This window comes from Lissotriton helveticus, chromosome 3_1 (genome assembly GCF_964261635.1).
Source record: "Lissotriton helveticus chromosome 3_1, aLisHel1.1, whole genome shotgun sequence".
Taxonomy (NCBI): Eukaryota; Metazoa; Chordata; class Amphibia; order Caudata; family Salamandridae; genus Lissotriton; species Lissotriton helveticus.
The window spans coordinates 32,811,875-32,826,984 of record NC_136061.1 but is presented as its reverse complement, the minus strand read 5'-3'; the positions used below and the strand labels follow the sequence as shown (position 1 = coordinate 32,826,984).

Here is a 15,110-nt window from a genome sequence, read left to right as displayed (position 1 = left end):
TCGTTTTTCCCCCTTTCTATGTGTGCTGTCTTCTGCAGCGCACATAAAAAGAGAATGCCTCTTGAGATTGTTTTTGTGCAGAAAGATGTTCCTTCCTGAACAAAAACAGTAATGCCTCCAACTGAGGCACCCGGTGCCTGCGTTAACGCAGGCAGCAGACTGTGCACCAGAGCAGGGGAAAGACAGGAATGCACGTAGAAATACGATTCATTCCTGCACTTTCACATTAATTAAGTTCTTGTTGGGCCTCTTCTGTCTGCAGCTCAGTAGACAACGGTTCATAATCAACGTGAAAGGGTGGGAGAGTGAGTGATCGAAAGGATGGATGGATAGACAGATGAATTAATGAGTGAAAGGATGGATGGATAGATGGATGAGTGAAAGGGAGGGAGGATGGATGGATGATGAGTGAAATGGTAACTGGATGGATGAATGAAAGGGTGGATGATGAGAGAAAAGATGGCTGGATGAGTTAGTAACAGGATGGATGAGTGAAAAGGTAAATGGATGGATGGATGGAGTGAAAGACCGGATGGATGAGTGAAATGGGGATAGATATCCATGATGAGGGAAATTATGAATGGATGACCGAAAGGGAGGGCAGATGGATGGATGAGTGTTTGACCTGGCACCTTGGTGTGAGTCTCCCTTCCACTTTTTGCTGATGAGCCTCAGATGTTTTGCTGGTGATAGCTGCTCAGGGCACTGCGCCACGGCCAATCCGTGCGCAGTGCAAGTGCTCCCAATATAAAGTGTACCTGTAATTGATTTCCATGATTGACTCATTTGATTTACTGTCAGTCCCCAGTAAAGTGCACCAGGAGTGCCAGGGCTTGTGAATGCCAATACTGCTAGTGGGCCTGCAGCACTGGTTGTGCCACCCACAGAAGCAGCCTTAAAATGTGTCTAGGGTCTGCCATTGCAGAACCCGCGTGCAGTCTGGTACTGTCATGCTGACTGCGCAAGTGCACACACTTGCCAGCCTCTAAACCTTCCCTTTACTTCATGTGATTCACCCCTATGGTAGGCCTGAGGGCAGGGTGCATTGTAAGTATAAGGTAGGACATGCTCTGATGTGTGTGGCCTGTCCTAATAGTGAATTACAGCCATTTTCGTTTTTCACTATTGTAAGGCTACCTGGTCTCATAGGCCAGAATACGCTGCTGGAATTATTACACTCTATAATCCCAGCAGGCTCAGGGAACATGGTAGATGAAAGGGTGTACGGTTGGATGAGTGAAAGGGTGATTGGGTGGATGGATGAGTGGGTGGATGAGTGGATGTATGTATGGATGGATGGATGGGTGGGTGGGTGGGTGCATGTGTGGGTCGAAGGGTAGATGACAGCAAAATGGTGAATGGATGAGTGAAAGGGAGGACGGATGAGCACAGGGTGGCTAGACAAATGAATGGATGAAATGGGGGATTAATAAGTGAAAGGAAGGATGCCTGAGTAAAAGGATGGATGGATGGATGGATGGATAGGTTTAATAGATAGGTTTGAAGATGGATGAATAGATTTGGATATTGAAGGGCAGATGTATGAAATGATGACAGGCTGAATGGTGGATGAAGATTGAATTGATGACAGAATGTAAAGGTGAAATGGGGGATGTCAGCGATCAGTGGGTCGATGGAAGAATGGATGGATGCTTGATGGAAGAAGCAAGTAAGCTCTCCGGGGAAGGGTCGCGATGACTTGCTTCATTTCATTGGTTTCATAAGAGCTTTGGTTGAAAGTGTGAGGTATTTTAATTTTCTGGCTACTCCCTTCTTTGGACCTCAAATTCTTCATTTCTTTTTAGAGTACGTTGTGCAGACAGTGACGTGTACTTTCCTCTAGAGTATATCACTGTTGTGCACGCCCTTCTACCAAAGGTAAGCTGAAGATACCTACAAGAGAACATGCTTCACCTTTGCAGAATGGACCGTGGGACATTGTCCAACAGGCTGGGTCCTGACACCTAATTTTAAAAAAATACAACGCTGAACACACACATAATAAATCTTTTTATTCAAAATATATCTCTGCTGTTTGTTGAAAACAGATTCTCAGTGCAAGAAGAACAATGATGACACTTCTAATACTCCTCGCCCTCTTCTTCCTCTCCTTCTCCTTCCACGCTGTCCGTTCCCACCTCTTCGTAATCCTTCTCCAGGGCAGCCATGTCCTCCCGGGCCTCAGAGAACTCGCCTTCCTCCATCCCCTCACCCACATACCAGTGGACAAAGGCACGCTTCGCATACATCAGGTCAAACTTGTGGTCCAAGCGTGCCCATGCCTCGGCGATGGCTGTGGTGTTGCTCAACATGCACACGGCACGCTGCACCTTGGCCAGATCCCCACCGGGCACCACAGTGGGAGGTTGGTAGTTAATACCAACTTTAAAGCCAGTCGGGCACCAGTCCACAAACTGGATGGTACGCTTGGTCTTGATGGTTGCGATTGCCGCGTTGACATCTTTGGGCACCACGTCGCCACGGTATAACAGGCAGCAAGCCATGTACTTACCGTGGCGCGGGTCACATTTCACCATCTGGTTTGCCGGCTCAAAGCAAGCATTGGTGATCTCGGACACTGAAAGCTGCTCGTGGTAAGCTTTCTCTGCAGAGATGACTGGGGCGTAGGTGGCCAGGGGGAAGTGGATACGGGGATAGGGCACCAAGTTGGTCTGGAACTCAGTGAGGTCAACATTGAGGGCACCATCGAACCGCAGGGAAGCTGTGATGGAAGACACGATCTGGCCTATCAAGCGGTTGAGGTTGGTGTAGGTCGGACGCTCAATGTCCAGGTTCCTGCGGCAGATGTCATAGATGGCCTCGTTGTCCACCATGAAGGCGCAGTCCGAATGCTCCAAAGTGGTGTGAGTTGTCAGGATGGAGTTGTACGGCTCAACCACAGCAGTGGCGATCTGTGGCGCTGGGTAGATGGCAAATTCAAGCTTGGACTTCTTGCCGTAGTCAACAGACAGACGTTCCATCAGCAGGGAGGTGAAGCCGGAGCCAGTGCCGCCACCGAAGCTGTGGAAGATGAGGAAACCCTGGAGCCCAGTGCACTGGTCAGCCTGTGGGAGTGAGAAGAGGAGGAAGTTAGTATAAAGGTAAGAGAGCATAGAACAAGGATTATCATAGCATGGGATCATGTTACTGGGGTGTTGGAAGAGACCCAATCTCCCTACTGTGTTACTAAGACCCCCAGCTGTAATGCACAAGCCCTTGTGCTCCCAATGTTGATATTACTTTACCAGGGTTCTGCCTACAGTCTTGTAGCTGTGAGGGACCCACCAACTGACTTGAGGTATGCAAATATTTCACACACCTGAGGTTTGGGTTGTTTTCCTAGCCTGATGCATTAGAAAGCCCCATTCTCTTCTCGAAACCCCACAGTCCCAGATGTGCTCCTTGCCCTTGGACCTGTACAGTGCTCCCCTGCCTCTGCTAGGTTTGTGTATGCATACTTAACCTGAAAGATATTTTCCTGTTTTAGACTACAACATAAAAGATACTAGCCATTCCTACCTATTTCCTCCACACTAAGCATTAATGTAGGGTCTTTTAGAACGTCTGTGCTCAACCCTCTTCTCTAGTTTCCGCGAGCCTTGTTTGAAGGCCGCATTGACTCCTAGGATACTAAAGAGCGAGCAATAGTTTGAATCTCTGCCGAGAAGGCGACTGAAATACATCTGCTGGGACCTGTGCGTACAGGAAGCGGCCCATGATGTCTCTGTGTACCTCAGGTAGGCTCAGCAGGGTTGAATATTGTACAAGATGGCTACCTGATTGAATATTGCACAAAATGGCTACCTGATTGCTCCCCTGCCTCTGTTAGGTTTGTGTATGCATACTTAACCTGAAAGATTGTTTCCTGTTTTAGACTACAACATAAAAGATACTAGCCATTCCTACCTATTTCCTCCACACTAAGCATTAATGTAGGATCTTTTAGAACGTCTGTGCTCAACCCTCTTCTCTAGTTTCCGCGAGCCTTGTTTGAAGGCTGCATTGACTCCTAGGATACTGAAGAACAAGCAATAGTTTGAATCTCTGCCGAGAAGGCGACTGAAATACATCTGCTGGGACCTGTGCGTACAGGAAGCGACCCATGATGTCTCTGTGTACCTCAGGTAGGCTCAGCAGGGTTGAATATTGTACAAGATGGCTACCTGATTGAATACTGTACAAGATGGCGGTCCGATTGAATATTACACAAAATGGCTACCTGATTGAATAATGTACAAGATGGCTGTCTGATTGAATATTGCACAAAATGGCTACCTGATTGCTCCCCTGCCTCTGTTAGGTTTGTGTATGCATACTTAACCTGAAAGATTGTTTCCTGTTTTAGACTACAACATAAAAGATACTAGCCATTCCTACCTATTTCCTCCACACTAAGCATTAATGTAGGATCTTTTAGAACGTCTGTGCTCAACCCTCTTCTCTAGTTTCCGCGAGCCTTGTTTGAAGGCTGCATTGACTCCTAGGATACTGAAGAACAAGCAATAGTTTGAATCTCTGCCGAGAAGGCGACTGAAATACATCTGCTGGGACCTGTGCGTACAGGAAGCGACCCATGATGTCTCTGTGTACCTCAGGTAGGCTCAGCAGGGTTGAATATTGTACAAGATGGCTACCTGATTGAATACTGTACAAGATGGCGGTCCGATTGAATATTACACAAAATGGCTACCTGATTGAATAATGTACAAGATGGCTGTCTGATTGAATATTGCACAAAATGGCTACCTGATTGCTCCCCTGCCTCTGTTAGGTTTGTGTATGCATACTTAACCTGAAAGATTGTTTCCTGTTTTAGACTACAACATAAAAGATACTAGCCATTCCTACCTATTTCCTCCACACTAAGCATTAATGTAGGATCTTTTAGAACGTCTGTGCTCAACCCTCTTCTCTAGTTTCCGCGAGCCTTGTTTGAAGGCCGCATTGACTCCTAGGATACTAAAGAGCGAGCAATAGTTTGAATCTCTGCCAAGAAGGCGACTGAAATACATCTGCTGGAACCTGTGCGTACAGGAAGCGACCCATGATGTCTCTGTGTACCTCAGGTAGGTTCAGAAGGATTGAATATTGTACAAGATGGCTACCTGATTGAATACTATACAAGATGTCGGTCCGATTGAATATTACACAAAATGGCTACCTGATTGAATATTGCACAAAATGGCTACCTGATTGAATATTGTACAAGATGGCTACCTGATTGAATATTGCACAAAATGGCTACCTGATTGAATATTGCACAAAATGGCTACCTGATTGCTCCCCTGCCTCTGCTAGGTTTGTCTATACATACTTAACCTGAAAGATTTTTTCCTGTTTTAGACTACAACATAAAAGATACTAGCCATTCCTACCTATTTCCTCCACACTAAGCATTAATGTAGGGTCTTTTAGAATGTCTGTGCTCAACCCTCTTCTCTAGTTTCCGCAAACCTCGTTTGAAGGCTGCATTGACTCCTAGGATACTAAAGAGCGAGCAATAGTTTGAATCTCTGCCGAGAAGGCGACTGAAATACATCTGCCGGGACCTGTGCGTAAAGGAAGCGACCCATGATGTCTCTGTGTACCTCAGGTAGGCTCAGCAAGATTGAATATTGTACAAGATGGCTACCTGATTGAATACTGTACAAGATGGCTGTGTGATTGAATATTACACAAAATGGCTACCTGATTGAATATTGCACAAAATGGCTACCTGAATGAATATTGTACAAGATGGTCGCCTGATTGAATACAGCACAAAATGGCTACCTGATTGAATATTGCACAAAATGGCTACCTAAGTGAATATTGCACGAAATGGCTACCTGATTGCTCCCCTGCCTCTGCTAGGTTTGTCTATACATACTTAACCTGAAAGATTTTTTCCTGTTTTAGACTACAACATAAAAGATACTAGCCATTCCTACCTATTTCCTCCACACTAAGCATTAATGTAGGGTCTTTTAGAACGTCAGTGCTCAACCCTCTTCTCTAGTTTCCGCGAGCCTCGTTTGAAGGCCGCATTGACTCCTAGGATACTGAAGAGCGAGCAATAGTTTGAATCTCTGCCGAGAAGGCGACTGAAATACACCTGCTGGGACCTGTGCGTACAGGAAGCGGCCCATGATGTCTCTGTGTACCTCAGGTAGGCTCAGCAGGTAGGACGGGTCGAGTCACCAGTCGAGTCAAGTTTATTAGCAAAGTTACTTAAAACCATTGCATAAAAGAACACCATAAAAATCTCATAAAAATTATAAGATACTATATAGACAAATGGGAGACCATTGTGGATTAAGAGTTAAGCTCTTGAGTGTGTCTCAAGTCCTTGAAGGCGCGGCCCTTGATAAAGTGAACTCTCCCATCAGGCAATGGTTTGATATTCAAATATTGTAAAGCCGTTAAGATTAAAAAAAGGTTAATGCATGAATTTTTATGGCATGTCTGCAAGAGTTTTTTGAGTCAACTGTGAGCTGTTTAAGGCCAATAGTCCCAGCCTCAGCCTGCTGCATCTTTTTAGCCACCAGTGTAAAAAATTGTACTAAGCGGCAGTCCAGCTGTGGGTCCTGTGGTGCGAAGCAGCCAGCGCGGCTGCCTCCTGGTCCGAACCCCTCTGTGGTTCAAGTGAGCTTTAAGAAGCTGCCTCCTTTCCTTCCAGAGCTCTTTGCAGGTGCACAGGAGGACCAGCACATCTACTGTGGATGATCCACATAGGTGGCGCGTGGAACCTGCCGGATCCCTAAACCCCTACAGGGGGTGCTGAGTGCAAGGTAGGAGAGGGCAGCAGCATTGAACAGACCCTGAATACTGTATCCAGGTGCTGAGAGTCAGTGCATAACTGCCTGAAAGTTGAACTAAAGTGCATCGTCAGCACCCGAATAATGCACAAAATGGTTCCTTTCTACCTGGATCGTGCATAAAATGTCTATGTAAATATTGTGTAAAATGGCTTTATTAACAATTCTGAGGCTGCCTGCCACAATATTGCACAAGATGGCTAACTGTTTGAATATTGCACAAAATGGCTACCTGATTGAATATTGCACAAAATGGCTACCTGATTGAATATTGTACAAGATGGCCGCCTGATTGAATATTGCACAAGATGGCTGTCTGATTGAATACTGTACAAGATGGCTGTCTGATTGAATACTGTACAAGATGGCTGTCTGATTGAATATTGTACAAGATGGCTGTCTGATTGAATATTGCACAAAATGGCTACCTGATTGAATACAGTACAAGATGGATACCTGTTTGAATATTGCACAACATGGCTACCTGATTGAATATTTCGCAAAATGGCTACCTGATTGAATATTGTACAAGATGGCTGCCTGATTGAATATTGCACAAGATGGCTCTCTGATTGAATATTGTACAAGATGGCAGTCTGGTTGAATATTGCATATAATGACTACCTGATTGAATATTGTACAAGATGGCCGTGTTAAAAGTTAAGCTGCAAACGTCAACATTATCGGCGCCATCTTGCTCCCTTGAACCCATTCGTGCACGTAAGCGGCAGCCATTTTGAGCACCATGGCCTCCTTGCCCCTCGCTGATAGCCAGCGCGTCTCTCTCTCTCTCTCTCTCTCTCTCTCTCTCTCTCTCTCTCTCTCTCTCTCTCTCTCTCTCTCTCAACCTCGCAAGCATTCCCCCGCACGCTGACAACCCCCCCCCCGCTCTCACATGCCCTGAGTCATAAACCCCTCTTCAGCGCGACTCTGCCTCAGAACCCCATCCTGTTCCCAGCGCGACACCTCCCTTCATTCCTTTCATGGTCCCAGGCCCTTTGATACAAACCCCCTTTCCTGTGTGCCCGTTTGTCTTCCTCTTTCCCAGGCCGACACCTAGCTCTGCCGATACTGTTTATTGCCCCTCCCCGTACAGTAGAAAGCTTCCCTCATCAAAGGACCCCCGAGTTGATCAAAGCCCCCACCCTGATTTGATTTGATTTGATTTGATTTTGGGTTTTGTAGAGCGCATAGCTACCCTAGGGCATCCCAGCGCTAGTGACCATTGTCCTGTGGGGTGGGGAGTCAGGATGGAGGACTCAGGGGAAGAGTAGGGTCTTTAGTTGTTTCCTGAACCTGAGGTGATTATGTTCTTGCCTCAGGGGGAGAGGAAGGGCATTCCATAGTCTCGGGGCATTGTACGAGAACAGGCGACCCTAAGACCCTAAGAGATCCGATCAAACCCCCACATTCCGTGAATCGGCGGAATGTCCAGCTGCGCGATAACCATCACCTGTTGTGACCGGGGTGGGGACTTCAACTGTAAATGTGTGTGGGAACGGGCCTGTAGGGGAGATTCAGAGGATGTCCTTCCATACTTCAAAGCATTACAAGACTGTGTTACCTGCAATAAAATTCATTTAACTGTGTATAAGAGGCCAGGCCTCAGAGATGCGGTTAGAGCACCTCGTGACGATACTTGCTGTCCGAACTGATGTGTTCTCCTCCGGAGAGAATAAAACCTTTGTTTCCTGCCTTCCAGTCTCCAGCGCCTGCCTCTTCATTGGTTAATATCTTGTGGGTTTAAGAGGCGACACCGCCGGGCAATACTTCAGGATCTCTTATTCTGGTTGGTAGCCTGACCTTTTTAACAATTGGCGCCCTACGTGGGGCCCATCAGTGACTCGTGGATCCAGTGGGAGAGGTCCTGACGACAGAGTGAACGACTGCAACGATCGGGGAGTGCACCTGTCCGATAGACCCTCGTCTGACAGCCGATCATCCGAACTTCACTGGTTCCGAACAGACCTCTCTCGAGTGATCTACGGTCCTGACTGGGAACCATCAGGAGTGCCGCGAGGATTACGAAGAAAAGAGGACGATCGGGCGCTGGATTCGGAAGACAGGAAACTGTCCATGCGGTCCGGGTAAGGTCGTGTAAACACGACGAATTGCGAAATAATTATTTGAATTGTTTAGAAAATACTAGTATTACTCTTTGTTAATTCATTTGGAGATCCACTGTCCGCAAACGGAGAAACAACAGGCTCTCTCTTTGCAAACAGTGGAGGATAGGTAATACAACCGTTGCACCTATCTTTCTCCCCCACTGATTAATTATTTGAAACTGAACTATTGTTCGCAGACTGTTTTCTGGAGATTCTCTGTCTGCAAACAGGAAAGAGCCCCCTCCCCCCTTTTTACAGATAGTGAAAGGGTAGGTAACGCAGATCTTTGCGGGCCTACTTATTCTCCCCACTGAATTGTTTTGACCGAACGTTGACTATTTGATATTTGTTCATGAGGTATTCACTGCCTGCAAACAACGTAGAATAGGAATATTCTGTCTAGTCTTTGCACGCAGTGATAAGATAGGCAGTGCTGACTTTTTGTCCCCGTTGTGCTCCGTCATGTCTGTCTTCTCCCCACTGATTGGTAGCCTGTTTAGCCCGGACCGCTTATTAGAGGTGAACCATCCGGCTCCACTGGAAGGCACCCCTAATAAGGACATGTTCATGAAGCATGGATTGATCACTATAGCCTATAACAAACTGTGGCATAAATATACGAAAAAGGATCGAGAAAGTCAGTGGCCATTGGTAGGATCCTTCGATGATGACAAAATAAATGCGCTAGAAACAGCCCTGGGTAAAAACAAGACAACGCCCACTATGCTTGATAGTTTCGGCATGTGGCGCAAAGAAACTGAACAACGTAAAAAGAAAACTGAGAGTAGGTTGGGAAAAGAGCTGCGAAAAGCAGCCCACCTAGCTGCTCAGAAACTGGAAGGAGAGATTAAGGAAAGAGAGAAAGCCAAACAGAAACTAGAAATGGAAACATCAAGTCAGTGTCCGGTTAGAACGTCCTCCATGCTCTACCCCGATTTACCCTCGAGACAACGAGCCAACGATGATCTGCTGTTAGGTCCTCCGACCATCCACATGCCCCCTCCATACGCCCCCTCCCAACCCTTAGCACAGCACCTCCCACCCCCAGGTACAAACGAAGGTAGCATCACAGCTTCGGCCCCCATGGCCTCTGTGCCGGCCGAACCCCTTGTATCAAATACTGCACAAACGACAACGTTAGACGACCCCGAGACCCCAAGGGCTGGTTCTGCTAGAACAAACAGACTAAGCAAAGATGAGCGAACAGGGATCGACAAGATAGCAAGGACACTGGTAGAAAGGAAGGAAGATGAAGAGTACATCACGGATATGTTTAACTCGTATACCGGGAGTCACAGGCGACATTTTACCGTACGACTGTGTTACCATGTCTTGAACGCATACGAAGACCGATATCGAGACAAAGGTCCCGAGAGCCTAACGACTCTGTACCAGAAGGTCGATATCGGGGATGAGGGCGAGTGTGATGTGACGGACCTCCTTACGCGTACGCTTGAGGTTTTCCGCCACCTCACTGAACGAGAATCGGGAACAAAACCTACGACCTCCGTAGTGACCGAGCCGCAAACTGAGCAATCTAACACCATGATGCCGATACGAGAGGCTGCCCCTTATTGGGTCCCTCCACGAGGTGCAGGGACAAACGATGATACAAACCACCCAGACGCAAAGGGAAGGGTAGTGTACAACTGGGTCTACCAGCCATGGGACCGGCAAGAGATTCTGACATTCCGGAAATCTCTGCCTGACCTACGTAAAAACCCCACGGCCTTCTACACTGAATTGGGTACAGCCCTAGGATCAACGATTATGACCCTGGCTGACATCGACTTGTTTTTCGGGTTATGTCTACCAGCTGATGTGTGGAAACAAATCCGGAAAGTCGACCACCTTGAGCTGTTTGGACATACCTGGTCACAACTCGATAACATCGATAAACAACGAGGACCTGGACAAAAGCCTTTGAAATCCATTCTAGACCTTCCAGACAAAATCGTACAGAAATTAAAAACCTTGATTCCAGAAAAGAAAGTGGACTGGTCGATAGTAACGGCCTGTCGCCAGAAACCCCAGGAGGATGTATCGGAATACTTCTCCCGGTTTGAAACGGTGTTCTCCGATTACAGTGGCCAGGACATGACTACTGCAACCGGACACCATCTGTTTGTCCAGAATTATGTTAAGGGTCTGTCAGCAGAGGTCTCCCAGAAACTGCAGGCTAGCGAGAGTAGTTGGGCAGCCTCCAAACCTACGGCTATCCTCCAGATGGCCCAATATTATGAGCATCAGAAAAATGAAAACGATAGGGCAACAGAGAAAAAGAAGAAGGACTTAAAAGAGAGGGTGATGATGGCCCAACTGCAAGGGGTGACTATAGGACGAGACCAATACCGGGGAAACTACCAGACGAACGCCCCTAAGGCTGTATTTCCCCAGGACCGCACTTTGACTCCCCACAGTGGACGTACAGACCTTAGAGAGGACCAGTGCGCTTTTTGCAAAGGAACTGGCCACTGGAAATCCCAGTGCCCAGTTCTTCTGTAAATAATCAGAAACAAAGACCCCAAGGACATAGTAAGTGGACCGAGAAATAAGGGACAACAGCGAGGGCCCCCAAACGACACGACTAACGATAGATCAGGCAGACCAAATACATTTGATCGACCCAGGCAGAACCAATACCAGCAATCTGACTACGATGACGCCCACAACTTTGCATAGGACTGCCAAGGGCAAGGGAGGGATCCAGTCGAGCTCTATGTTGACCAGCAAGGCCCTTACGTCACTGCTAAGGTCCTGGGTACCAAGTCTCCATTTCTGGTAGACACTGGCGCAACACGTAGTGCGTTATCTAAACGACTGATTCCGGGGGCACCCTTGTCTGGCTCACTTATAACATCGACAGGTTTCGATGGAACGCCCTCCACTAACCCTTTGTCCGCCCCGATCCTCTTTGACGTAGAAAACAACACCACTGACACCACGTTCTTACTTTCCTCCAATAGCCCTGACGCCATTATGGGACTTGACTTATTGAAACACTTCCGAGCGACGATCAGATGTTCTCAAGATGGAGTACGAGTTTTCCTTTACGACAACCCCGTTCTGCTTAGACATTGCCCTCCCCGACGCATGTTTTCCATCACCGACAGTGACACATCCCTGCTTGACACTCTGCCTCCGTATCTGTGGGCCAAGGCGGATTCGGACGTAGGGCGCATGTTGATTGACCCAGTGCACATTACTGTCCGACCAGACGCAACACTCCCAAAACTTCCACAATATCGGATATCGCCCGAGGGCGAGAAGGCATTGGTAAAGATTATTCAGTCACTGATAGATGCAGGAGTGGTAGAGGAAGTGGTAAGCAACGTTTGCAACAGCCCTATCTTGCCCATCATCAAGAAACAGGGAGAGGGAGATGAGAAGGCATACCGTTTTATCATTGACCTTCGAGAGATTAACAAAGTGGTGATACCCCAGTACCCTGTGGTCTCGGACATCACCACCATCCTGACTTTGATTCCTTCCACAGCCACCACCTTCACTGTCATTGACCTCAAAAACGCATTCTTTTCCATCCCCATCCACCCGGACAGCCGATATCTCTTTGGCTTCACCCTAAAAGCCCGCTCATATAGGTTCTGTCGAGCACCCCAGGGCTACACAGAAAGCCCTAGCATCTACAGCCAGGCCCTCAAGAGACAACTGGATCAAGTCCAGTTACCCGATGGAGTGGTATTAGTGCAATATGTCGATGACATCCTCTTGGCGGCCGACACCACTCCACTGGCAGTTACAGCCACCATTCAACTCCTGCGCTTCCTTGCGGAAAATGGCCACAAGGTCTCCAAGAAGAAGTTGCAATTCTGCCAACCCCAGGTCACTTACCTAGGCCACCTTTTGTCCAAAGAGGGAAGGAAACTCACTCCTGATCGAATCCAAACCATTCTCGAAACTCCTGTCCCGAAGACCCAGAAACAGGTTCGCTCCCTACTAGGCCTCACCTCCTTCTGCCGACAGTGGTTACCGAACTTTAGCCTCGTTGTGAAACCACTGCTTTCTCTGCTAGGTAAAGACGTCCCCATTCCACTCCCTTGGACCCCTGAGTGTCAAACCTCCTTCACGGAACTACGAGATGCCCTTTGTTCAGCCCCTGTCCTAGGTACCCCCGATTACAAAAAGCCCTTCTCCCTTTACACTCACGAAAGGGAGGGGTGCGCTTTATCTGTCCTGACCCAGGCCATCGGCCCAAAGCAACGACCGTGCGCTTACTTCTCTGCCACTCTTGACCCTGTAGCCAGAGCCTTGCCTGCCTGCCTTCGAGCTGTAGCTGCTGCTGCAATCTCTATCCGACAGAGTGAGGGGATCGTACTCTCGAATTCTCTCACGGTACTGGTACCCCATGCAGTTGACACCCTCCTGAACCAAACCAAGACACAACACCTAACGAGTGCACGACTGACTGGATACGAACTGACTTTGCTTGCACCCCATATCACCCTGAAAAGATGCACCACACTGAACCCGGCAACTCTGTTACCCTTGCCAGAGAACGATCCCAATGTGCACCCTGTACATGACTGCGTGACTCTTACGGACGAACAGACTAGAAGTAGGGTTGACCTCAGAGACACGGCTTTCCCTGACCCCGACGGGGAGCTGTGGGTGGACGGCTCTTGTATCAAACTCCCCGATGGCACCACTTCCGCTGCCTACGCGGTCACCACGGCTCGAACTGTAGTCGAGACGGCCCGCATCGCGCAACGATCTGCCCAGGCAGCAGAACTGATCGCCCTGACACGAGCCTGCATTCTGGCAGCAGGAACCACAGCGAACATTTACACCGACAGCCAGTATGCCTTCGGGGTGGTCCACCATTTTGGGCTCCTTTGGAGGGAAAGGGGATTCTTGACCTCACATGGCACCCCCATTTTACACGGGGATCTAGTTTCCGCCTTGATCGAAGCCGTCCTTCTCCCCAAAAAGCTTGCAGTCGTCAAATGGCAGGCACACAAAAGGGTGACAGACATCATTGGGCAGGGAAATGCACTAGCCGACATCACGGCCCGAACGACAGCTGAAAATAGAACGACAACACATATGTACGTGACCAGGTCACAAGCAGAAAAATGGACTGACGCTAGGGACACTATTAGAGACATTCAAACGGCTAGCACACAACACGAGCTGACTGAATGGACACGGGTGGGATTAAAAGATGATGAAGGCTGCTGGCGGACAAAAGACACAAACAAATGGTTGCTACCTGACTCATACCTGATTCCCATACTGGCTATGGCACACTCCCCTGCCCACATAGGATCAGCCCCCATGATTGAACTTGTCTCCAGAGTTTGGCACAATGATAAAATCACAGATTCCGCCAAACGTCTAGTCCAACAATGCTTGATATGCCTGCAACACAACCCCGGGAAAGGAACTGTAGTGCCCCGGGGAGGATTTGGGGTCCCAAATCACCCATTTGAAGTCCTGCAGATGGACTACATCCAGCTGGACAGGTGCCAAGGCCTGAAATATGTACTTGTCGTGGTGTGCGCATTCAGCAAATGGGTAGAAGCATATCCTACCCGCGACAACACTGCTATGGCCACTGCAAAAGTACTGTTAAAGGAGTTTTTCCCCCGTTACGGCCTTTGTCGTATTTTATGGAGCGATAACGGCCCCCACTTCATAGCCGAAGTCATCCAGTTCATCTTAAAGGGGTTGGGCATCAAGCAGAAATTTCACGCAGTCTTCCACCCCCAGTCTGCTGGACTAGTTGAGCGACACAATGCCACTCTAAAGCTTAAACTGGCCAAGATAGTGGCTACCACGGGTCTGAAATGGCCAGACGCCCTCCCATTGGCATTGCTATCAATGCGCTCCACCCCCACCAGACATCACTTAACACCCTATGAAGTCGTTTTCGGTCGACCCATGAGTATCTGGTCTGCACCGAAACCAACTTCCATTCATGACGTCCCGGACGTCTTAATGTCTGATTATCTGTATAAATTGACTGAAACTCTGTCTGTCATTCATCAGCAGGTGCAGCAGGCCATCCCCGATGCTTCCAGGGGTCCGGGTCACGCCATCCAACCTGGGGATTTCGTGCTGATCCAGAACTTTCAGCGGTCAAAGAGCTTGGAACCCCGGTGAACGGGCCCCTGGCAAGTGTTAATCACCACCCGGACGGCTCTTCGTGTGGAGGGGAAACGGCACTGGCTGCATGCACACCACT

The 15,110-nt window shown here is 48.4% G+C and overlaps 1 protein-coding gene across 1 annotated transcript in view; it reads right to left on the bottom strand.

Moving 5' to 3' along the window:
* Nucleotides 1-1,997: 1,997 nt before the first annotated feature.
* LOC144822075 (tubulin alpha-1D chain) overlaps nt 1,998-15,110 on the bottom strand; it is a 53,211-nt gene continuing 40,098 nt past the window's right edge. The window contains exon 4 of the mRNA XM_078679162.1: nt 1,998-3,065. Within this exon, the coding sequence (XP_078535288.1) occupies nt 2,082-3,065 (984 nt within the window). The 3' untranslated portion in view covers nt 1,998-2,081. The remainder of the gene's footprint in view (nt 3,066-15,110) is intronic.